Source organism: Lissotriton vulgaris, chromosome 2_1 (genome assembly GCF_964263255.1).
Source record: "Lissotriton vulgaris chromosome 2_1, aLisVul1.2, whole genome shotgun sequence".
In the NCBI taxonomy this organism is placed as follows: domain Eukaryota; kingdom Metazoa; phylum Chordata; class Amphibia; order Caudata; family Salamandridae; genus Lissotriton; species Lissotriton vulgaris.
In genome coordinates this window covers 1,616,644,945-1,616,664,486 of record NC_141687.1, presented here as the reverse complement: position 1 = coordinate 1,616,664,486, position 19,542 = coordinate 1,616,644,945, and the positions used below count along the sequence as shown (strand labels likewise).

At 45.6% G+C, this 19,542-nt stretch overlaps 1 protein-coding gene across 1 annotated transcript in view; it reads right to left on the bottom strand.

Annotated features, from left to right (window-relative positions):
* Positions 1–19,542, bottom strand: part of THEMIS2 (thymocyte selection associated family member 2) — a 302,824-nt gene that overhangs the window by 52,198 nt on the left and 231,084 nt on the right. Inside the window, exon 4 of the mRNA XM_086957488.1 lies at positions 9–1,054. Coding sequence (XP_086813614.1) covers positions 9–1,054 — 1,046 coding nt within the window. The remainder of the gene's footprint in view (positions 1–8; positions 1,055–19,542) is intronic.

Genomic DNA, 19,542 nt, shown 5'->3' with positions numbered 1-19,542 from the left:
CACTTCACCTTTCTCTGCATCGGTTCAGGAACCTCCTTTGGAGTCAATGGTTTGTTTGCTGTTTGTCTCTTTGGTGGTCGCGGTGGAGGTGGTCCACTTGAAGGAAACAACTTCCGGAGGTTATAATAAAAGGAATCTGTCACCTCTTCCACTTTGGAAACGGATGTCAGTTCTCTGGTTACTGGTGGCAAATCATCGGTAAAGAAAAGCGACATATTGAACCATTTCAGAGGCAAGTCAAAGCAAACGGATGGCTCGCTAAGAAAACTGGCGACTACAAATGGTTCCTGAATAATTTCTTCGAATCGGAGAGAAACAAAAGACCCTAAGTTGTCCTTTGGCATGGTAGAATCTTTCACAGCAACTTTGAACTCGCATGGCAATTTAAAATTCTCAAGTAAGCTGGTGATGGTGTAGCGCTTATTATCAGTGACTTCTTCTAAAAAGCGTCCCTCCACATACAGGGGTAGCAGGATTTTCTCAGGCTCATCTTCATCATCGCTGCATTCCCTAGTGCAAGCAAGAACCTCTGTCCTTTGAGGAACCCCATCCACAATGGTGGTGTTGCCAGCTTTACAGTTTACTTTTAGACGGTCACCAGCACAAAGAGACGGAAATTCATCTCCATAGCAATCGCAGTCTTTTGTTACTACAACCTGCAGCACTGTGTCCTTCTTCAGGCTGGCAAGCATGTCATAGGCAGTTGGAAACTCCTGTGGCTTTCTTTTAAACTTTCCATTATAGTTAGTTGAAACCAAAAAATAGCGTGATTCCTTCTTCCCCTTAGTCGAGGATGTGAGAATTTTGCAGGTAGAAGCTTTTTCGTGGAATATAAGTTTTGAACCTCTTTTGAGGGAGTAGAACCAGTCATTTTTAAATATTGAAAGTTGTTCTGGAGTCTCCAGGAGTTCTACAACCACTGGGAATGTGTGCTCAAATTCCAAAACCTCATGTAGACTCTGCGATTTGATAAATTTGACGTCACGACACTCTTCGGTAACATCCTGCACATCCACTTCTAGATTTGAAGGAATTTTCACTACGTTTGGTCTCACTGTATCAGGAAAAAAGAGACAATAGTTCATATTAAGAAATGAAATAAGACGCATTTCATCACACGTGAATTTTCTGCTCAGAATTCTCTAGACAGCCAGTTCAAAGAGGGCAAGACCATTGATCAGGGGTTCTACAGAAACACTTCTACTGTGGTACACTTTACCCACATGCTGATCTTTATTGTTGACATGGTGTTTCAGCCTCAAATAGAGATGCCCAGCATCCCATTCAGCTATTTCTGAAAGCATGGCATAATCCAACATAGGTATACATCTATTGGAGTAATGCCATGATATACTATACCTCCAGGTCCCTGGGCACTGAAAAGATTAAGCTGCAGCTGGGTAATTCCTTCTAACAAGTATTGCCTTCGGTCCCTGCAATTGCAGCAACCAGGCTATTGTTAGCTCACTAAAGCTAAGTACCTCCTTGGAAGGGTTTGATATTTTGGGGGGAGTGAGGTCGAAAAGCAAGATTTACTCTTGAAGGGTCATCCAGGTTTAGATGCTTGTGTAAAGGTAAAGATAAAAAATACTCATTAGATTGTGCAGTTAATGCCACCTAATATAAAAATTAGTTTTATTTACAGTTAGGTTCAATAGTTTGGTATTAGTGCATAAGCTTCAAATGTTAAATAATTCTATACAATCTGGGGGTTATGCAAAACGAATACGTCCTGTGTGCATTGAGACCCAGCAAAAGTAACCCATGTGCATCGGAGCTATATTATGACCACAGTTGTGCATGTCTGTTCTGCTTCACAAGCTTATAGTAATCTGCAGTTTTTTTAAAGCTTCAATTCATTTGAGCCCTTTGGTGGCAGCACTAGTGCCTGTCTTTGCAGGACTCTGTGAATAAGGTTGAGTTTCTGGTAGCACATGGTCTGGGTCAAGGTGGGCTGTTGAAGGTAGGATGTGGTTTTGGAAAGCGTGAAACAGATGTAGGGGTTGTAGGCTTAAATAAACATGGTTATCATGGTTAATAAGCAATGGCTCTGTGCCAGACAACAACAAATAGGGGGATTCTACTAGGGGACGTGACCCTGTTGTTGAGATGGGGGTGGATACCCAGCAGCCCGAAATGTGACAGAAAGCCTTCAACACCTCTGATCACACAGACAAAGGAGAGGAGCATTTTCGGGAGTGTTTGCAGTGCCACTCTATTTGCCCTTCATAGTGTGAGACTGCATTCCAAAGAGCCTTATAAGTGGATGAGTGCACGTATGCCTTCTGCGTACCTACCATACACATGCCTTTGTGTTGACTGCTCCCAAATGTTGCCTCCTGCGCTCGTTCTAGCCAGATGCTGTCATTTCCCTCTGGCCCTTTACAGGCCACACCCAACTCTTGGTTCATGACTTTATCTCCTGGTGAGGCAGAAGGATACCACACTGGAGCCACACGGTACGGTGAGCCATGGGGTCAGGGGCAGGACCGGTCAAGATCGGGTACTGCACTCATGGGAGAGTGAGGTGGGGCTCTGTGTTGCTTGACCGTGTGGTTTCAACTACTGAACAGCAATACGCTGATCCCCTCTCTGGGAAATCGAGTAAGAATTAATGGGGTGCTTACCTATAAATAAAGGATTAAAAAAATTCAAATCCCAAAGCTCAGTAAAGTGGGAACCCTTCAGTGGCAGTAACAGTGAGGGAATGGAAACCTACAGTGAGCACTAGTAACTAAGGGCTTTGCTGAGCAAAACACAATGGTAAGCGGTGAATGGGAGTGTTGATTCACTGGATACATTTCCTGTTTGATATGCACTTGAGCAACTGCAATAACCTTAAGCCAGTAGCGGCCTGACGGGTCTGTGGAGAGACAGAAGAGAAGAACTCATGTTGCATGCTGAGAATGTTGATGCAACTTCCAGGACTACGTCTATTTTAAACGACTACTGACCTATAAATAAAAGTTTTAAAAGAATGTAATTCCAAAACTCAGTAAAGTGGGAATAAATGGTAAAATGGGTCTTCGTCTCGCTTAGGTTGCGGATTAGGTCTACTGCTCCGATGTAAAAGGAGAGAACATGTAGGCGCTTGTGGTTACAGTGTCAAAGTACTTGACCTCACTGTCAGCTTTGGAATCAGTTTCATTCTGAGATCCAGCACACTGTCCAGTGGCCAGGACAAAAGAAGAGTTATCTACACATGTTAAATTCCATCCCTCTTCATCCTGTATGAGACCCTTCTGAAAGACTGATTTCTTTGAAAAAACATCCTCTCCTCTGGTCCAATCAACACACAGTTCAGTGACTGCATTTAAGCCCTTAAAGACTGCAACATGGCCTGTACCTGAGCTCACAGTGAATTCACTAGAATAAAAGGTGGTCTGTGCTACTTAAAAATCAACTCTCTGTGAGAGTAAAACATTGAAGATCCTTTTTGCTTTTCATTTCTTCTCCTACGAAGGGCGACCGCCACTGCTATTCTTTCTCTCCGCACCTTAGCAAAGAATGAAGGGGCATATTATCAAGGGGGTTTATCTCCGCTTTTTTGGCTTCAAAAGCCGAGAAAGCAGAGATAAAATTATCTCCCTATTACCTAGCTGTTGCTAACACCTGTTAGCGACAGCTAGTAGGAGATAGCGACCATCTTGGGCCCCGCTTTGCATGTCAGTGATATTTATCACTAATGACATGCAAAGTGGGCGTGCCAAGATGTTAGCGACTGGAAACAGTCGCTAACATCGCTATCTCCTATTACCAACTTTTGGAGATATTCGCGCTAAGCGCGAATATCTCCAAAAGCTAACACCTGCCCCTGAGCAGTTATCCAATGGGAGGTGGATAACATGGCTAAGAGCAGTAGCTCGGTAAAGCCTGAATATCGCTGACTTTTCAGCGATATTCATGCATTGACGCCGATTTTTATCGCATTTGCGATAAACCTTGGTAATACCAAGGTTTATCTGCGATAAAAATCGCCGCAGCTCGGCGATAATTTTTTCTCGCTAACCAAGCAACAGCGATAATTCCAAGGTGAACACCAGAGTTACTGAGGCTTACCTAGTAACTCAATATCAAGCTCCCCTATTTCGCAAACAATGCAATCAGACCAACCAATTAGATTTCACAAATTCCTCTCAATTCCCTTGATACCGCAGGTTTTACATCACAGCTAAACATGGGTCCTTCCACAGCGTCCTCAATGTTTGACATGCTTCTACTGATTGAAAGACCCCAGCAAGGGATGTTGTCCGCTGTGATAGTTATCAATAGAAATCAGCAACATCAGGCAAATGTTCTGAAAATGATCAAGAAAGAATGATGCCAAGTTAACCTCCCGTCCTTTGTTGGACTGGTCACAGAGACGTCAGCAGAACCCACTGTAGAACTACGGGCAGAAGGATATAATAACACTGCTTTATTGCTAGTCACAAAGCAAGCAGCACCTTCACTATACATCTCAAGACAACTCATGTTAATTAAAAACAAATGTCAACAGTAAAATTCAAAATATCTACATTGGAGCCGTTTATATTGCCCTACATTTAGTGCCCTACAAAAGGATGTAGCACTCAAAGAAAAAAGCGAAATTAAACAAAGAAATTCCACCAGTTACATCAACTCCATTATCAAAAGGTTCTTCTGCCCAGGTGTCCGAGCCAACCCTTGCTGCCCCAGCAAAATAATCCTAAAACTAAAGCTTCTTACAAAATAAATCCAAATTTGGGGGAAGTTCCCCAGAGACATTTGACCACCAATTCTGGAGAAATGAATACCAACTTTCTAACCCAGCAATCAAATTGAAAGGTAAAGTGATTTGAGAAGAGGGAGGAAAGTCACAGCCCTAATAACCCCAGGAAAATCAACATTGCCGTAGTCCGTCAACAGACTCCTTCCTTAACAACAGGGACAGATATGATGCATTCATAATGATCCACTGGAACAGTCAATCATTTCGTTATTCGACAATGTCTTATAATATTAAAGGAACCCTTGTGTCCCTTGTCACCTTTCCTGCAATATTCACAGCAATGTTTACATAGTTAAGGAGGGCAATTTTGGATGGTATCTTTTAGTGTAAATAAAATGATTTTGTTACAGAAGACCTGGTTACGAGGGTGACCCAATATTAAGGCTTCTATTATCAAAACTGTAAGATCTTCACATTGTGGACAACTATCTAGAGTTCTTTTAACACTGGTATAACCTAAAGCTGCGAAATTAGTTGACTTTATAAACACAGACTGCCTGTGGACTCTAAAATATATATAAAATATATAGCTCACTGTATTTTTTATCCCGTCATAATTATGATAAATGTATATGTACACATCTCAGATTTCTCTATTCAATCTGCTTATCTGATTGCTATGAAAAAGGATATTATCAATATTGTCTCAATCCCAATATGCCTATTCTAATATTAGGAGGTTTAAATGTGAAACTATCTCTGACAAAAACGGGTTACCATATAAGTGAGTTGCTGGATTTGTGCCATGTGCCACCCGCAATATTATCGCAATACAAAAGCACTAAATTATTTACTGGCATGTGCAAATTGTTGGTCAATAATGGGTTGGTCTGCTTAAATTGCCACTGTCATTCTGATTTGCCATCCGGGTAAACCTTCCACTATGGCCACCAACCATGCCCAATCAACTAAATCTTTGGGCCAGTCCATTTCATTGGTGAAGCCTTAAGTTTTCACATGTTAAATTATGAAGGAAGTGATCATGGGGCTCTAAGAGTCTTTTTTAAACCTATAAATATATGACCCTCACACTGAAAGTTACGTCACTCACAACGCAATTGCCTCATCATTGAAAGTTACATCAGTCACAATGGAATATCCTCATCGGCTAAACACCAGGTTATACTGAGAACACTTTTAGATTCCATAATCATATCAAACGCTCCTGGCTAAATAAACAGATTTTGCCTCTAGCATTAAAAGTACCCCTCAAACTTTGTAAAGCCATAGACAAATGATCCAAAATATTTAACAAAGGGCACTCTCCAAGGTTTGGATTAGAATGTCACGCACCATCAGAGAAGTTAGAAAATTGCAGATGCAGAGATAACCACGACCCTAGGAAACTACCAAATCAGAAGTTAAAGTTGCTTAAGAGTCATAATAAATCAACCTTGTGTGAATAAAAGATAATATTTTATATAAAAGCAGACTATATGTCTGAAGTGTATTAGTTCTGAAGATTTAAGTAGGTTTTGGAACCAAGTTAATAGAGGTAGCACAATATACTTATCCTCGCTAGCCTGCCAAATCCCAGAGGAGGCCTGGATTTCTCTCCTTCTGAGTTTCTGTGGTTAGATCCAATCCACTACCAGCAAGAACTAATACAACCTATGTTAATATCAGTGAACTGTTAAGAAAATACCAGATACAATTAAAGCTACGTTAAGGTGTGCAGCTGGCTCCGTCAATCTCCCAGCTGTTGTAATAAAATCCAATGTAAATTGGAGGGCAGAGAAAATGTATTCTTTCTTCAAGTTGATAAGAGAAACAGGTCATGGTCCTGATTCATGGAAATATCTTTTTAGGTCTCGCCTATTATAACCTGCAGGGATAAATAGGCAAGATTATTGTAAGCGGAAAAGAAAAGTCTACCTAGCCTGCGGAACGCATACAGTTCATGTGAGCTATGCGCGTGCACAGAGCCAGCCACATCACACACCACCATTTGTCTGTGTCTCGGCATCCGACTTCAAAGGCTGCCGCTCCCCCGCAACCCCGCGTGCACATCGCACACCACCAGTTGTCTGAGCCTTGGCATCAGACTTCAAAGGAATGAGCTCCCGCTCCCCCGCCCCCCCCCACCCCCACCACAGCAATGCCGAGAGCTTGTTTTTTTTGCATCCATTTTGCGGGGAAGCCGTGTTTTGTTCGGCGTTCTCTGCACCTTTCTCGTTTTTTTTTCTGGACGAAAGTGAAAGCCTACCGTGCTTGTTTACAGTAGCCTTGCTCCTCAAATGCTGTTGCTGTGTTGCCATCTCTCTAGGGACACTCAGCTTGAAAACACTCGACTTGCTAGCTGCAATGCTACATCCGCTATGCTTTGCCTCTAGACACATTGATCCCTTGCAGACTGTGCTGACTCTGCCCCTCCTGATTCTGAAACTCACCAACTCAGTCACCACGCAGTCTCTTCTCTCTGTCTTATGATGTCTGCCCTGCCACCATTTACTTTGGACCCTCACCCTCACACCCCCTCCCCCTCACACCCCCTCACTCTCACCCCCTCACCCTCACACACCTCCTCACTCTCACAACCCCTCACCCTCACACCCCTTCTACCTCACCCTCACACACCCTCACCCTCTCCCCTCACCCTCCCTCACACCCTCACTCTCAGACCCCCTCACCCTCACAACCTCCTCACCCTCACTCACCCTCTCATCCACCCTCACCCGCCCTCTCAACCTCACCCACCCACTCACCCTCACACACCCTTGCACCCTCACACACCCTCTCACCCTCACACACCCTCTCACCCACCCTCACCAACACACACCCTCACACCCCCTCACCCTAACACACCCTCACCCTCACACACCCCTCATACTCACACACCCCTCACCCTCACACCCCTTCACCCTCGCCCCTCACAACCCCACACCCCCTCAACCTCACACACACTCTCACACCCCTTCATTCTCCCACTACCTCACCCTCAGACCCCATCACCCTCACACCCCCTCACTCACACCCTCACACACCCTCTCACTCCCTCTCACCCTCCCTCACCCTCACACCCCCTCACCCTCACACCCCCACACCCTCACCCTCACACACCCTCTCACCCTCACACATCCTCTCACCCTCACACCCTCTCATCCTCACACACCCTCTCACCCTCACACACCCTCCCCCTCACACCCTCTCACACCCTCACCCTCACACACACCCTCACACACCCTCATCCTCACACCCCCTCACCCTCACCCCCTCACACACCCTCACCCTCACACACCCTCACCCTCACCCCATCACACTCACCCGTCACCCTCCCTCACCATCACACAACCTCACCCTCACCCCATCACCCTCACGCCTGTTACCCTCACCATCCCTCACCCTCACACCCCCTCACCCTCACCCTCATACCCCCTCACCCTCACACACTCACCCTCACACACCCTCAAACACCATCACACCCCTTCACCCTCACACCCCCTCACCCTCAGACCCCCTCACACACCCTTACACCCCCTCACCCGCACACCCCCTCAACCTCACACCCCCTCATCCTCCCACACCCTCACCCTCACACACCCTCACCCTCACACACCCTCATAGCATAGCATAACAAAACAAAGCATAGGATATCAAAACAAAACATAGCATAACAAAACAAAACATAGCATAGCATAACAAAACATAGCATAACAAAACAAAGCATAACATAACAAAGCATAGCAAAACAAAACATAGCATAGTAGAACAAAACACAACACAACATAGCATAGCATAACACAACAAAGCTTAGCATGGCATAACAAAACAGCATAACAAAGCATAACATAGCATAGCATAGCATAACGAAACAGAGCATAACAAAACATAGCATGGCAAAACAAAGCATAGCATAATAAAACACAACAAAACAAAGCATAGCATAACAAAGCATAGTATAGCAAAACACAACAAAACATAGCATAGCATAACAAAACACAACAAAACATAGCATAGCATAACAAAGCAAAGCATAGGATAGCAAAACTAAACATAGCATAGCATAACAAAACATAGCATAACATAACAAAACATAGCATAACAAAACACAACACATCAGCTCGCGCTGGACAGCTCGGCAAGCCTTCAGCGGCCCAGACGACTGTCTAAAGGGATGGGTCTGCTGGTGGGACCCCGGACGTTCATGGGGCTTTGCCACACTGCCCTGAACCTACACCAAAGAACCATATTGCACGAGACACCAGAGGGACCGCAGCCTACCTTGATCGTGGTGCCGGCAGCACCAAGGAAGGAGCCCGGCCACCACCCCGCAATAACGAACTAAAGAACTCACATGCTATATTGTTTGGACGTATTGCCTCGAGCAATAGGTCCCCCTAGTTGGGAATGTTCCCCAGAGTTATGGTTTATCTCCCCTTTACGATGCTACTTTCCTAGACACTATGAAGCGGGCGGGCTTGGGAGTACAGAGCCATGGCATGCGACCCCAGATCGGTGGGGGGGCGGGAGGCCGGAGGGGAGGTCTGGCAGGGAGGACATGGTTATTACATAAGGTCCACAAACTACACGACTGAACCATGACACCTAAATTACCGAATACGGACCTCAAATTTGTTACACTAAATGTCAGGGGTATGCACACGGCCACTAAGAGATACTCGATCTATGCCTATATTAAGCGGCAACAGGCACAGGTGGCCCTCCTACAGGAGACACAGCTGACGGAACAAGAGGTAGGCTGCCTTCATAGAAAATGGCGGGGTATTGTGTGTGCCACGAAATACTCCGCCTTCGCCAGAGGCGCATTGATATGGATTAGACCTGGTGTGCCATTCAAAGAACAAATCCGATTGATTGACAGCGAAGGGAGATACGCCATTGTCAGTGGCCTATTAGAGGGCCAGCCGATACTTAACGGTTGCGTGTACGCTCCGAGTACAGAGCAGGAGCAATACTGGGACAAGCTGACTGCTATACTAGCCTGTCACACATCGATACCATGGCTCTTCGGAGGGGATTAAAACTGTGTACTAGACCTGGACAGGTCACACCCTCCCCCACCGCATTCACCGGCGCACAAACAAACAGAACACTTCTGCAAATGGGTGGAACACTGGGCACTAGAAGATGCCTGGAGAGTACAGAACCCGACAGCCAGGTTATATTCCTTTCACTCCATCCCACACGACCTTAGGGTGCGACTCAACAGATTTCTGTGTTCCGCAGCTGTCCTACCGAAAATACAACACACTGACTATCTGGGGCACATAGTGTCGGATTATGATGCACACACGGTGACCCTTTGCTGGAGAACACCCCACCCCCCGGTCCCCACATGGAGACTCCCCCAGGAATGCCTCACTGATCAGGCCTTCCGTCAAACACACGGGGACTTCATCCGGTAACACTTTCAGCGCAATGCGGGCTCCGCCTCCTCCAGGGCTATAGAATGGGATGCATACAAGGTTACCGAACGAGGACATTGTATTCAACAGGTGGTGGGGGTGCGGAGAACACTAGAGCAAGCACTAGATAAGTCGGAGACAGCACTAGCAGGACTGTCTAGAGACTCGGACCAGAGAAGGGCCACCCTAGAGCAGATAGGGGCGGCGAAGCTCGAACACGCAGAAACACTACGAGATCTACGGAAATATAACTTCCGCATGTACGCTACACGGGCACACAGGGAGTGTAACAGAGTAGGAGCACTACTAGCGTGGATGGCCAAACAGGACACGACCTCACAGCCCATCACGGAGCTGATAGACGAAACTGGACGACTCCACACTTCTCAACTCAACATCCTGAACATATTTTGCACCTATTACACGGGCGTGTACTGTAACCCAGCGCCGGCGCCACCATGCACATTGCAACCCTTCAAGGGCATACACAGGCTCCCCACCATCTCCTCAGTGGACAAGAAAGATTTAGATAGCACGTTTAATATCTGAGGATGTGATTTTGCTATCGGGTCCCTTGCATGGAAGAAAACACCGGGGATGGATGGGCTCCCGTTGGAATACTATAGCACATTCGCAGCCCAGATAGTGCCCCATCTAACGATAACATACGAAGAGGCCCTGTCTAAGGGGATTCTGCCCGCGTCATTCTGTGAATCCTCGATGGTGACCTTTCTAAAACCCCACAGAGACCCCACACACCCGTCTTCATATAGACACATCACACTACTAAACACGGATTGTAAGATCCTAGGGAAAATATTAGCCGACTGTTATAGTCAAATTTTACCGGCCCTAATTCATCCTGATCAGTGCGGGTTTGTGCCCAGGCGCAACACATCACATATTCTAAGACGGCTCTTCCATATCCAGGACAGTGCGCATGATAGATTCCCCCATGCAGCGTGCCTGATCTTCGACCTAGAAAAGGCGTTTGACACATTGCTGTGGCCACACCTATTTGCGGTCCTCCGGACACTGAACTTCGGCCGGGTTTTGATGGCATATACGCGACTATTATATAAGGGACTCACTTCTAGAGTAAGAGTCGGCAAGCTTATCTCCGCTCCCTTCCCGATAGAGAGAGGTACCAGGCAGGGGTGCCCTCTCTCCCCCCTCCTTTTCGCAAAGCAGTCGAACCATTGGCCACGCGCTGCGACTGGAGGGAGAGACCTGGGGATTCGGATTGCGGGGACGACGCACTGCATATCATTATTTGCGGACGATCTGCTGATTTATGTCCGCGACGTGACGGGGGATCTTACCTCGATATGGGATACCTTGCCGGCCTTCGGAGCTATTTCAAGTCTCAGGATCAATTGGGAGAAATCAACCATTTACTCGCTTGGCCCACACCTGGCACCGCACGATGTGACGCTGGGCACTCAGACCTTACGTTGGAGAGGGGCTGCCCCCAGATACTTGGAAGTACGACTCTATCAATCCAAAACGGACTAGTACGAGGGCAATCACCGCAAAGTGCTGGCGGGTCTGCGATCGGCGGTGAACTTCTGCAAGTCTCTGCCCATCTGCACCCATCGGCCGGGTGGCCATAGCGAAAATGATAATGGTACCTAGACTGCTCTATCACTTTGCCAATCTCCCGGTATTTCCGCCCCGGTCATTCTTCCGAGAACTGGATACCCTGCTCACAACACTAATTTGGGGTACCGGCCGGCGCAGAGTGGCACTCCGCACGCTATATTTGCCCACCACAGAGGGTGGCCTTGGAGCCCCAATTTCGAATCATATTTCCTGGCCACACAACTTCAGTGGCTGTCCCACTGGACAGTGGAGCGATATTTCAGGGAAATGATAATGGAGACAGTAAAATACCTCTTCCCGTTATCAGGAGAATGCTCCTGCCCGGAACCAAACCGTCCCGCACCCACCCGATTCAAGTTTCCATTGCGCACAAATGTATGATGCGTATTCATCGAATGTCCAAAGACCAGCCACTCTATTCCCCACTGTTGCCCTTGGTTGGTCTCCCTCGCGGGGAATAACATTACACTACCAGAACCCTACAAATCTGGACCGATAACGATGTGACGGAGGTGGAAGCGTTGTTCCACAACGGGCAATTGCGCTCCTACGAGCAGCTGGCTGAGTGGTATGATCTCCCGCGAGGAAAATTTCTCACGCACAGGCAACTCCTAGATAGCACACGACCGTTCCTGAGTCTGCGAGACGGAGAACCGCCCACACATCCGGTGCTCCACACGATACTCCGCATGGGTGCTGGCAGACACTTAGTTACATGGCATTATAAGGCCATGAGGCAATTGACAAATACCTCTCTGGATACTTTACGACAATCCTGGGAAGACGACATTGGCAGGGTGTTTCATGACACGGAATGGAAGCTTGCTCTGGAATACACAAAGAAAGTGTCCAGAAACGCGTGGTTCAAGAATATACAGTTTAATATACTCCACCGGGCCTACCTCACGCTGGACAAACTACATCGGTACTACCCAGATACACAATTTAACTGCCCGCGTTGTAACCTGCCAGAAGCAAACTTTGGGCACATGTTTTGGGATCACCCCTCCTTGCACCGATACTGGACCACGATACACCAAACACTCCTTGCACTGGACAGCCTGCCGCACATTGATTCCTGGGAAGTCTGTGCACTAGGGACATACAAAAGGAAGAAATCAGAAAAATTGCACTGGCGGTTTGCATCCCTCGCCCTGCTACTGGCGAAGCGGGCTATCGCCATGCACTGGAGGGCCTCCTCGGCCCCCCGGAAGCGGCCTGGATAGGAGCGGTGAGCAAGTGGTGGGCGGCAGAGGAGGATATCCTACAGGAAGAGGAAGTGAAGGGAACACGCAAGCACCCCATCTCCCTGGAATGGGCACAGTTGCTCATTCAATTTAAACAAGAGACAACCCCGGACGACACACCAGGACCATCCCCACCTCACACCCACGCTTCTCCACGGCACCCCAACCCCCCCTAGTCAAAGGCCCAGAGCCTGAATCCCCTGCAAACTATACGGGACAGGTTGGACGCCGGTCCCTCTTAGAGACGCCGCTCGTCACCCCCGAAAGAATACTCCCCTCTTTCCCGAGAGCCCTCGCGATCCCGTGGCCCCCCTTGGCCCACAGGCCCCGGCACCCACTACCCACCATGTTCATTGGCCCCAGCCAGCCTGCCACACGCATTTCCACCGCACACGGATCTAGGAAAAGTTTTCCCCGCAGTTCCACGTTTAGTTTTGGTGGGTAGTTCGGACACCAACACACATTTCCCTTGTTCGCAACTGCCAATTTGATAAAGGTTCATATAAACACACACAGGAATGACATTCACGCCTACCCCCGCCAGCACGCAGCTCCAAGGACAAGACGTAAAAGGTCCTACCACGACACATTCAGATCCCAAGCTTACAAGCCTGAGGACATTTGGGTACAATTGTGCTAGACGGGGTGACATCCAGACGTTGCAGATGACTTCTAATTGTGAATTTTGTGTAACCCTTCAATGTGTGACATAATTGGTAACTATTTGTTATATTACCTCCCTCGGGGCTATGAAACGTAAAACCTTAATAAAAAGATTTAAACACAACAAAACACAACACATAGCATAACAAAACATAGCAAAACACAACAAAATATAGCATAGCTTAACAAAACACAACAAAACGTAGCATAGCAAAACAAAACATATAATAGCATAGCAAAACATAGCGTACCAAACAGAACAGAACACAGCATAGCATAGCATAACAAAACATAGCATAGCAAAACAAAGCATAGCATAATAAAACACAACAAAACATAGCATAGCATAGCATAAAGCATAGCACAGCAAAACATAGCATAGCATAACAAAACATAGCATAGCATAACAAAACATAGCATAGCATAACATAACAAATCAAAGCATAGGATAGCAAAACATAGCACAGCATAGCATAACAACACAAAACATAGGATAGAAAAATAAAACATAGCATAGCATACAACATCACTCCGCACCACCACAGCATCAATCAGGGGCACCACAACATCACTATGTGCTACCACAGCATCACTGAACGCCACAGCATCACTCGTTCACCATCACAACATCACTCAGCGCCACCACAGCATTAATCTGTGCAACCATTCAACAACACCTGGTTCAAATATGTCCTCTCAATGTTTCAAGCTTTATTACAAATGTAACAAAAAGATGTTAATATTCCACTTCTGTTCTTGGATTTTCGTCACAATAAAATACACTGAACATAATCTTCACAAAAGTTATTTACAAAACTTTAAGCTATTGCCATTATAAATTACAATAACTTTTATTTAAGTATTAGTTATTGAAAAAAATTAAAAGCCATTGTTATTTGTAATATCAATACATGTAAGTCACGTAAATACAACACATATTGCATTACAAATGCTATAGGTGTCACATTTGAGAAAGTTATAACTATTGGCATTGTAAATGACAAAGCTTTTAATTTTGCTATTTTCAAAAACAAAACATAAATAAAAAATGTGTCATTTACAATACCAGTAGCTCAAACTTTCCTAATGCGGGACCTATTGCATTGCAAATACTTGTTTTGAAGGTGCTGCCACTCTTTATTCAAGTTATAGATTAATCAGGCTAGTAAACATTGAACCTAAGGTAAATTCAAATATTATTGTTACAATGCCTCCAAAACTAAATAGTCGATAATGGTTTGATTGCAAAAGACCAAGGTGGATTTTAAGCGGGTCATTCAACCACAGATCTTTGCTTTGCTCTTTGGCCACACAGGTAACTGAACTTTACTGACATGTTTCTTTTTGCATTGTGTACTTATGCTAGGCATTCAATTTGATACATTGCCAGCGTTTGCTGGGGCAGTTAGCAGCCTGGAATGTTCCTCCAGGCTTCTTGTCGATTGTACGAGTACTGCACTGCTCAGATTAGGCCCAAGTAGAGTGATATACTACAGGCTGTTTATCACAAAGGGTTGGTCTCAATAACAGACTGAGACAGTTTTGACTCCTGTATTTTCTGCTTATATCTAGCTGATTTCCATTCACTCCTCGAACAGTCTTCCTCCTTCTCACCTAAAATGAATGAAATGCACATTTCTTGTCTCCTCCACATCGCTGATCTAGCCCTTATGAACTATTCCACCATCAAACTTCAACAGAAGTTGGAGTTCTTCCACAATTACTACTTATCTTATTTTTATAATTCTTTTTATTGAACAGTAGGAATCAAAATCACAAGGCAAAATTCAATACATTCTCATTTCGTATAATGACATGGTTCTCATTCAGATAAATGTACACAGTATATTGACCACAAGTGACTCGATTCATGCCAACAATGAATCATCCTGAGCTGGTACCAATGGCGGGGTGCAAATACTCCCTCTATACTCATTCCAGTCGTTCCAGATGCGGGACCATTTTTTGGGACACCCCCTTGCTACATATTCATACTTTTCACGAAACATACATGAGTCCATGTCCCTTTTCCATGTGGAGACCGTTGGTGCCCGCGTTGCCCCCCATGCCTGAGCAATGTTACGTTTCGCTATCATTAACCCCAACGTGACCCAGGTGATTGTGTGTTATTTAGGTCTGTGGGCTCCCATAAGTTCAGGAGACATCTCTTAGCCTCCAGAGGGAGAGCCTGTTCCAACACTTCGCCCAGCAACTCATGTTTCTTCTTCCAGTACTGTTGAACAAAGGCGCACTCCCAGAGTATGTGGAGGAAAGTGCCCTCACCTCCACAGCCCCTTCTACACATGCCATCCACCGCTTTTCACACCTGTACCATTCCAGGTCCCGTAATGTAGATCCGGTGTAGAATTTGAAGTTGCACCAGCCTCAGTCTTGCCGCAATGGCCACCTCCCGAGGTGAAGCTAACGCTGTTACCCAGTTCTCGTCATCTAATATTATACCATCTCATTCCCACTTTTCCCGCAACCTCCCCAGGGGGTCACCAGAGTGATTCACTAACTTCTTGTACGTGAGCGAAATGGCTTTCATTGGTAAGTGGCCATCGAGGAGTCTGTCTTCAAGAGGCGTGGACTCCGCGGGGGTTTCTCCCCTTTGGAGACAGGATTGTAAGGCATGCCCGACCTGTAAGTATCTAAAGTACTCTGTGGGAGCCAGTTCATATTCCTGTTGCAGGGCGGAAAATGGCTTTACCTCACCTTTGACTCATAGGTTGCCGATTTTGGATATGCCTATGAGGTCCCATTTGTCGAACCCTTTGGTTGTCCATAGGGTCCCAAGCCATTCTGAATCCCATAACGGCGTTGCCAGAGTTAATTTGTGGTCCCACCCCATACTTCTGGTAGCTGCCTTCCAGACCAGCATCGATTGTTTGGTTGGGCCGGTGAGGTTATTTCTCCCAGTGTTTGAATAGAGCGCTCGGTTATAGTTCCCTCCGGGTAGTACCCAATGATTCATCGCATAGCCCGGGCCCCCCTCCTGCTTCTAGATGCCTAGATTAATGGCCGCTAGTGGAGCTGCCCAACAATATTTTTTTTTAATCGGGGAGGGGCGATCCCTCCATCGTACCAGGTAAGGTTCAATTTGGATAGTGCAATACGTGGCTTCCCATTCCAAAGCAATCAGCGCATTAAGTTTTCGATCTCTTTCAAATAACTTGCGGGAACTAGATCTAATGAGTTCTTTAGGACATAGAGGAACCGGGACAAAGTCATTATCTTGAAAAGGGAGGCTCTACCCAGCAGCAAGAGCGGGAGCTTCATCCATCTTTCAGATTCTGTCCTAAATCCCCGCAAGGGAGAGAGTAGGTTCTGAGCAAATCTGTCTGCGGGTTTAGAGGTAATATAGATACCGAGATATTTGAAGCCTTGTGTAGTAGTTTGTATCGAGCAGTTCCTAGGGAGCCCGGTGAGGGTCCCTTCAGGATATACAGAACCGATTTGAGCCAATGAATGGAGTACCCCGAATATCTGCCAAAGCTGGCAAAAATATCGAATACTGTGGCCATGCCCTTTTTAGGTCGAGCCTAGCGGCAGCGCGCATGCGCTGCTCTCTCTGCGAGGCATGCAATAGTCGAGTATGCTGTGGAAGCCTGGCCTTCTCTCCGCCCATATTTTTGATTGGCTGATGTCATTGTCCTTGGTAAATGCTGGCTTCCGATTGATAATGAGGCTTGTTAGTCCCTCCTTGTTAGCGCCCTGTCACCATTTGTTACCTCCCATGAGGACTGGATCTTTTACTAGTGGCGTTACACGGTCTCCTTCATAAGTCGGTAAGCACTATTTTTTTTAAATTTGCAGCAGGGTCCACTTTCACTTTAGCGGCCGTGCTTGTTTATTTAATTAATTTGCTGTGCGGGGCGAAAGGGAGCGTTTCTACTCACTAATCTAACAAGCATTTGCAATGCAATAGGTCTCACATTTACGCGAGTTTGAGCTATTGACATTGAAAATAATAATGCCTTTTATTTTTGTTTTCGTTTTTAAAACATAAATAAAAGGCATTGCCATTTATAATGCCAATAGCTTAAACTTGCGTAAATGCGAGACCTATTGCATTGCAAGTGCTTGTTTAGAATCTCGAGGGCCACAGACAGACCAGCCTCAAGTGTCTCAGTCTAGCGCAGAGGAACACAAAGAGCCCCTCCCTACTCCATGGAAGAGCTTGAGGGCCTGAACCACACACATAACTAGAATGAGGACACAGATCTAGGCTAAAATGGGTTGTCATGGTAGAAGTAGAAGAGCGCAATGACGCGATGGAACAACTATCAGCATGGTTTGCAAATGTCTGAGGAAACCCACGAACTCTAGGCTAAACACATGCCACATATGCATGCATGCACACGTGCAAGGAAAACAATCCTTTTTTCTAACACCAAGGGTGTCCCAACACCACATTTATTTAAAAGCATCCTACACACCTATTTGCAGACTTTGGGGTGAAAGGGGTCCAAGTCATGACAAACATGCATGGATGTACGAGGAATGGTCAATTAGGAAGTCAAACAATGTAGAGCTGTCGATAGGCCAATATCCAACCATCTCTCACTTGCCGGGCACGGGTAGAGTACTCTGCTGGTGAACAACTTTTCCCAATTCTGTACACTTATAACAGAGGCTCCTAACACAATTCTCCAATACAGGAAACTTACTTGGTTTGTTGGGAATTTTGAAATAAGGAGCAAGATACAGGGTAGCACCATTACAGGCTTTCAAACCTGCAGCATTATTGTTCAATTAAAAAAAATAATATGGAGGGCTTCAAGCTTATAATCTCTGTCAAATCTAGTGCAAATCAGACTGTTTCAGCCAATACCTTTTAATTTTACTAACATTACATATAAATATAATATACTTACTTACAAGGGTTTTCAGCCAGCCTTCTTCATTTATTTTATTTCCAACGACTAAATGGTACAGCATGAGGCAGTGGTTTAGTCCACTTCAGCCACTGGATAACTTCACTGTGAGTGACGACAATCTGCTCTTTCAGAAGTAGCATATCCACACACAAAGTAGTTTGATCCAGTGCCAGGGATTAAAATGGCGATGTGTGCTTTTGAAACTAAAAAATTGTTCTGCTCTTAGCCAATGTTTTTATTTTATATTGATGAGGCCCCAGCAGCAACCCCAACAATAAAGTTTACAAAAACAATAACAAAGCAAATCCATCTATGATAAACCCAAAAATCTGGCAGCTAACGCTAGGCATATAGGCTTTGCCAGTGTTATTATTTTACTGCAGTGGCACATTTGTGCCACTAGGGTGAAATTTGCAAGTGATAGAAAGTACAACAGTTTTGCAAGCGAACTGGCAGGTAATCTGGGTTTTTGGTTCAAACTTTCAAGACCTCTTGTGTATTCTTTAGTATTAGGTCGAGATTTCGAGACCTGTTGTATATACTTTAGTTTATTCTTCTTTGTGGGTTTACAGCTTTTCATTTTTTATTCAGTGTCCTTAAAAAATCCATGTTTGCTAGTGGTCAATCCTTTTTCTTTGTACCAACTTTTTGGCTTTTGTTTCCTGCCACGGAGCAGGGACCAAGTACTTTATCTTTATGCTTTGGTTGTTTATCTGTTGTTTCGGGGACTATTGTTATATTTCTTTCATGTTCGTGTTAAACTGTGGTTGTGCTTTCAGCTTTGGTGCCCATTTTATATTGCATCTTCCCTCCGGCCCCTCCTTCCCCTGTTGTTGCTGCCATTCTTCCTGCACCTCTCGCTCCGTTGCTTGTTTAACACAGTGATAGGGTGGTATATCCCAAAAGAATGTAAAGAGTACACTTCCCTGCCCTTGAAAAAGCTGGTTTGCGCTGAGCAGTGATCTCATATCTCACAACCTAAGCTCAGCTTATCATGCAACTATTTCTGTCTTGTTGAGCCTGAGATGCTGCTC